A 5,602-nucleotide genomic window follows, 5' to 3' on the forward strand; every position below is an offset into this window, starting at 1 on the left:
AATTCATATAAAAATTTTCCTTTTATATCTAAGATTTCAAAATTTAATACAAGGCTCATAATATATTTTTACAATAGCAATTGAAAAATAAAAGAAATATATAGTCACGATTTTTTTTTATAAGCATTTAAAGTTCAAATTTTGACTAAATACGTAAAAATTACGGCAATGTTCAAATTATCTTAGACAGAAATTCATAAAAGTTTTTCTTTTTAATTCTAAGATTTGGAAATTTAATACAAGGCTCCTAACATATTTTTACAATAGCAGTTGCAAAATAAAAGGAATACATTGTCACAATTTTTATTTATAAGCATTTAAAGTTCAAATTTATACGAAATATGTCAAAATTGCGAAAATTTGCAAGTAATTTAGTGGTTGAAAAATCGTAAAAATTTTTTCTTTTATAACTAAGTTTTTAAAATTTGGTACAAGGTTCTCCATAAGTTTTTCTTTAAAAATAATATATCCTAGACTGACAAATCATCTCCGTTCAGAATCGTTTTTCGTATACAATGATATAATATCATTGGATTCAAATTTAATTCCATCCATTACAGTAACCCACTTGTAACCTACTGTACAGCAGAGCGACATCCACGACTTACCCGCCTTTTGTTTAAATGAATTACACGTCGAGTGTCGACACACAACGCGAGTCGTGGACCATCATGAAGTGGTTTTTAACGCATTTCGTTAAACTTGTTCGCTGGAATAAGTAATATCTATATTAACTACCAATACGTGATTTAAAATTGTATCCTGATTTGAAGTAATATATTTTATCACTGCAGTGTACCTATATAATTATTTATGCAAGTAAGAAATAGGAAGAATATAGGTAATACCTATTAAATACATAGGAAGTCACTCAAGGCAATGGTTAGGTACCACATTAATGATTTGAGCTAGAAAAAAGGTTCAAACGCTGCATTTCCGTGATAAGTGGTGATATTTTATTTAAAGATGACAGTAGTACGGTGTTAACACGGTATATGTGAGATATTTTAAGATCTGAAATAAATAAAATTACTAACAACAATTTTACTTAACAGACGAATACTATTTGATTTAAAAATAACATTTTAGAATAAAAAATAAAAAAGATTTTTACCATACCTAATATTTACTAGTCATTTAAAAAGAAAAAATTTATTTTCATTTTGCAGTTTCATTAAATTGGCGATTGACTGAAGTTAATAAAACATTCAACAGCGTATATGTCAATTTTAGAATCTGAAATAAATACAAATGTATGGCCTTTGGCTAATATAATTTATAATAATTTATGTTTTCTAAAAAACAGCAACCGAGAAAAGTAAAATCCATAAAACATTTTGTAACTACATATATTTATAACATTTATAATAGATAAACAATGACACTGCTTACTCTGACAAGTAGATTTAAGTTTATGATGTATATGGAATACACTCTATATTCTAATGGTACTGTTGCTCTTGTCATCATAATTAAAACAAGTTGTTTAAATGATTTGTTTCGAGAAAAACATGACCGATGTTCAAAAATTGCGTTCAATATACCATCGTGCTGAGAAGTAAGAATAATTATAAATATATTATATAGGTAGTTACACGGCAATCAGTCATTATAATATGAAAAAAGTATTGACGTATAATGTATATTATATAGGTACTAAGTACTAACGTTCATGGAAATATTTGTTTTAAATAATTTTAAGTTATCTTCTATCGTTTAATGTCGATAAAAAATTATAACGGTGTAACGATTGTCTATAAACATTACTTTTAAAAATGTAAGATGTATGGTTATTGACTTAAATTTAAAAAAAAAATATTTCCAAAAACATTTGGAGATTTTTAAAAATGAGTGTTTACCATTGGCGTGTTTACGGGAGGCAGTGGCGTATATACGAATTATATTCACTATGGGCCGATTTATCAGTCATCACTAGACAAGCATAGCACGACTAACATGGCCATAATTGTACATTTTTTAGGGTGGTTATAATTATGACATTTAAATATATACAGTACAAATATAAATTGCGCAATTTAATTTTATAATTCCTATGTAAAATTAATTTTTTGGTTTTTTTTTTAAAAATAATGACAGTGTCATTTATATATTTTGATGTTATCTTACTATGAATTTAACATCAAAGTCAATAAGTCATCAAAGCAAGTAGGTACTGACAATATAACATTTCCTTATTGATTCCTCAAAAACGATTTTAATCAACCGGCTAACTTAATCATGGTGAAAAACTGTAAACAGTGCAAATATACATGCAATGTTTTGATTGAACCTGCAATTTCACTATGGGCCCTGGCCTAGGGGACCACCCCCCTAAATACGCCACTGACGGGAGGGGCCGGGTGGGCCCTGGGCACTGCCCCCCCCCCGGAAAACTGTGCCTCCAACAAAATCATGCCAGGATAAAAAAAAGTCGTGCGGTACATACCCTGCAGTACCTATAGATTTTGATTAATTGTAAATTTTTTAGTTCAGTATTTATTAATTAGTGATTATATAATCATATAATATTATGTTCATCAATTCTTTATAACTACATAACATGGTACATAACATGGCAACTGTTGTGCCCATTTGCCAGGGTCTTGCGCTGTGATAAAATTTTATCTTATCTGTGATAATATGGTTTTATCAGCTGAAAATAGCCAATTACCGATTTTCATTACAAAACTGTGTTTAGATATTTTACAACTTGTTAAAATAATTAAAATTTTGATCACAATTAAAAAATATTCCTACCATTGTGAATTTTGTAACATAAAAAATGAATGTTTTTTCATTTCTAAAAAAAAAGGTCTCACAATTTAAAAATTTGTTGTGCCCCCCTCGACCGCCAGAGTCTGAACACGCCTATGGTGTTTACTATGTGAAATACTGAAATACTATGCAATAAATAATACAATAAAACACATAGCCACATTACATGCATCAAGTATAACACAATATATTATAAATACAGAATACTTACTAAATCATACATATTGCTTGCACAAATGCAATAAACTGAAATTGTCACGAAACCCGCCACACCACTAACTATACAGAATCCCAATATTATTGGATCAACAAAACCCTAAAAATAATACAGGAATAATCAACAACTTAATCCATATTATAATTAATTGTTGTTATATAGTCGTACATTATTGAAAATAATTTAGTATTATATTCTTTTAAAATTAAATCCTTTTTTTTTTAATGTAGAATAATATTTTTACCCACAAATAATAATTTTAAATTACAAAAAATAACTAAAATCATTATTCTTGGTTTTAATATGTAATTTCATCTAAATTTGAACTTAAAATGTCAGTAAAAAAAATAACTGTACTTATATATTTTTTAGAATTTTTGGTTACATTATGAATTATCTATGAGAATTTTTGTCTTAAATTTCCATTCATTAGCTATAAAAATTGAACATTGTATCATTTTTTGACTAAAACAATTTTTAAAATCTTAGATATTTTGATAAATGTTATTAACGTTTGAACTTTATATACTTATCAAAAAAAAAAAAAATCATGCCTATCAGACATCATTAATAATATTATTAACTGGCAACTGCTATTATACCACTTTTAAGGAACTAAAATTGTTATGGTGCATAGACTAATAAATTGCCAATATGAACATTCAGTGAAAATGTCATCTATATTCGCTTATTTTTTTTAGAGTTAAACCAAAAATACACAATATAAATTGTTCGTTTATTCTTTTAATTTAGAACAATATATGTGTAAATATTTAAATTTATATTATATAAATTGAGTAGAAAGATAATATTTTCAATGTATATTCTACAGGATAAAAATGTTTACAAAATGCTATAAAATATAAAATGTTTGAAATAGTTTAGTTGTTATAACCACATAATTAAAAAATATTTTTCAACAATTAATACAATTAATCAAATACATTATTACTACCTCACACCTGTATGACTTGAATCATTGTACACCCAGATAAGCCAATATATAGTGTAGAAATTTCTATTGATATTAATAATGGTTTTTCATATAATGTTTTCATATCTTCAAAAAATCTGAAAATAAAGTAAGTAGGTTTATTGTATTAATATTGTACCTAAGTAATAATAGGTTTTTCGATTTGGTCTCTTACTAATTTATGTTTTAGTGAATGTGGTCAATGATATTTTATATTTAAATAATATCTATACAATTTTGGTTATAGGTATTGTTATAGATTAATTCATAAATCATTACGGTGGCGTAGTTGCTGATTAGTAATTGGCTAATATATAGGTTTATATAATCGTAATATTGGGGGCTATACCCACACATCTCCATTGTCAGTTAAATTGCATAGATCATGATATTATAATTAATATATTAAAATTCATCTTTCATTTTCTTTTTTTGATAAAATGTCTAGTATAGGTATATGTCTTTGGGATTCAATTTTATTCAAGATAATTATGCGGAGTAAACAGGAAACTTTAATTCATTTTAAATATTTGTTTTGTCCGACAGAATGTTTAAGTTAAATGTCACCAAATACACTTCCTATATAAACTACAAGTACCTACAGTGCATTGAACACGACTCACTTCAACACCTGTTGATGGTGTTTGATCGCGATCTTTAATTTCTTTTCGTCCTGGGATGCCATCGCTTCTTCGACCTGTTCTTCGAGTATCTGAAAATGTCCCTTCACGACGCCCGTGGAATACATAAACGTCACGTTCAAGAAACAGATTTCCAAGTGCGCAAAGTACGCGGGCAAAGCGTATACGATATATTTGCAAACGTAGACAGTCACGTTTGTCGTTTTTATGGGCAACACGTCCACGGAAGCGAACGTGAACGGATCGCCCATCCGCACCCAGTCCAACGAAATCGTGTACAACAGGGGAATCACCGAGAGCACGTTCGACATGACGAGGTGGTATTTGATCACCATCGCGATTTTCCATCTATAGTTTTCCGGTATTCCCACTTTCTGTGAACGCTGGTACATATCGCGATGTTGTGACTGATGGTAGACCCTAATGGCTATTAAAGAACAAACGACGATTTCGATGATGATGAACAGGAGGCCGTAAATGCGAATGGATAGATCTTCCGTCGAGTAGACCAACGACAGGCACGTCAAAATGGCGAGGAACAGAGATACAGAGATATGCTTCGCGCCATGACCTGCACCATCGTCACTGCATATCATCTTTTGTATAAATATCTCAACAATGTCCGCCATGTCGTGTCGTCATTAGCATACTGAGTGTGATTGTTTATTACTTTCTTATTTAGCGGTTTTTATATACCAATATCGATATGCATAAAGGTACAATATTTAATGTCATATAATTATAGGCTATAGTCCTATATTATAGGTTCACCTCTTATTAATAATGTAAAACTGATTTGCTATATACTATACCAATGAATTAATTATATTGGTAGGCAATAAAAACCTATTTAAAATTTAACTTGGTCATGTGGAACGCTAGGTTTAATATTTTATCAAGGGGTATGAACAGTATTGAAAAATTCTATGAAAGTGTATTTTTTTATTCCCAATAATATACGGTTTATTGAGCGGTTAGATAGTAAAATATACACTC

General features: G+C 28.9%; 1 protein-coding gene across 1 annotated transcript; it reads right to left on the reverse strand.

The window, feature by feature from the left end:
• Window positions 1–1,158: 1,158 nt before the first annotated feature.
• On the reverse strand, window positions 1,159–5,235 carry LOC115034124. Its single transcript, XM_029489889.1, has 5 exons — window positions 4,589–5,235; window positions 3,955–4,063; window positions 2,987–3,091; window positions 1,393–1,551; window positions 1,159–1,236 (listed from the first exon to the last, which is right to left on the reverse strand). Exons 1-5 carry the CDS (start codon window positions 5,233–5,235, stop codon window positions 1,159–1,161), a joined length of 1,098 nt encoding a protein of 365 aa, XP_029345749.1.
• Between the last annotated feature and the right edge of the window lie 367 nt (window positions 5,236–5,602).

This window comes from Acyrthosiphon pisum, chromosome A2 (genome assembly GCF_005508785.2).
Source record: "Acyrthosiphon pisum isolate AL4f chromosome A2, pea_aphid_22Mar2018_4r6ur, whole genome shotgun sequence".
Taxonomy (NCBI): Eukaryota; Metazoa; Arthropoda; class Insecta; order Hemiptera; family Aphididae; genus Acyrthosiphon; species Acyrthosiphon pisum.

What these genes read in the sequence shown, in the direction of transcription:
- LOC115034124 (XM_029489889.1), bottom strand. Translation starts at nt 5,235, where the DNA reads ATGGCGGACATTGTTGAGATATTTATACAAAAGATGATATGCAGTGAC. An exon ending in CAAGCAATATGTATGATTTA is followed by an intron (nt 1,552 to 2,986) that starts GTAAGTATTCTG and finishes CTTACTTCTCAG; the next exon opens with CACGATGGTATATTGAACGC. An exon ending in ACTTAAATCTACTTGTCAGA is followed by an intron (nt 1,237 to 1,392) that starts GTAAGCAGTGTC and finishes TATTTATTTCAG; the next exon opens with ATTCTAAAATTGACATATAC.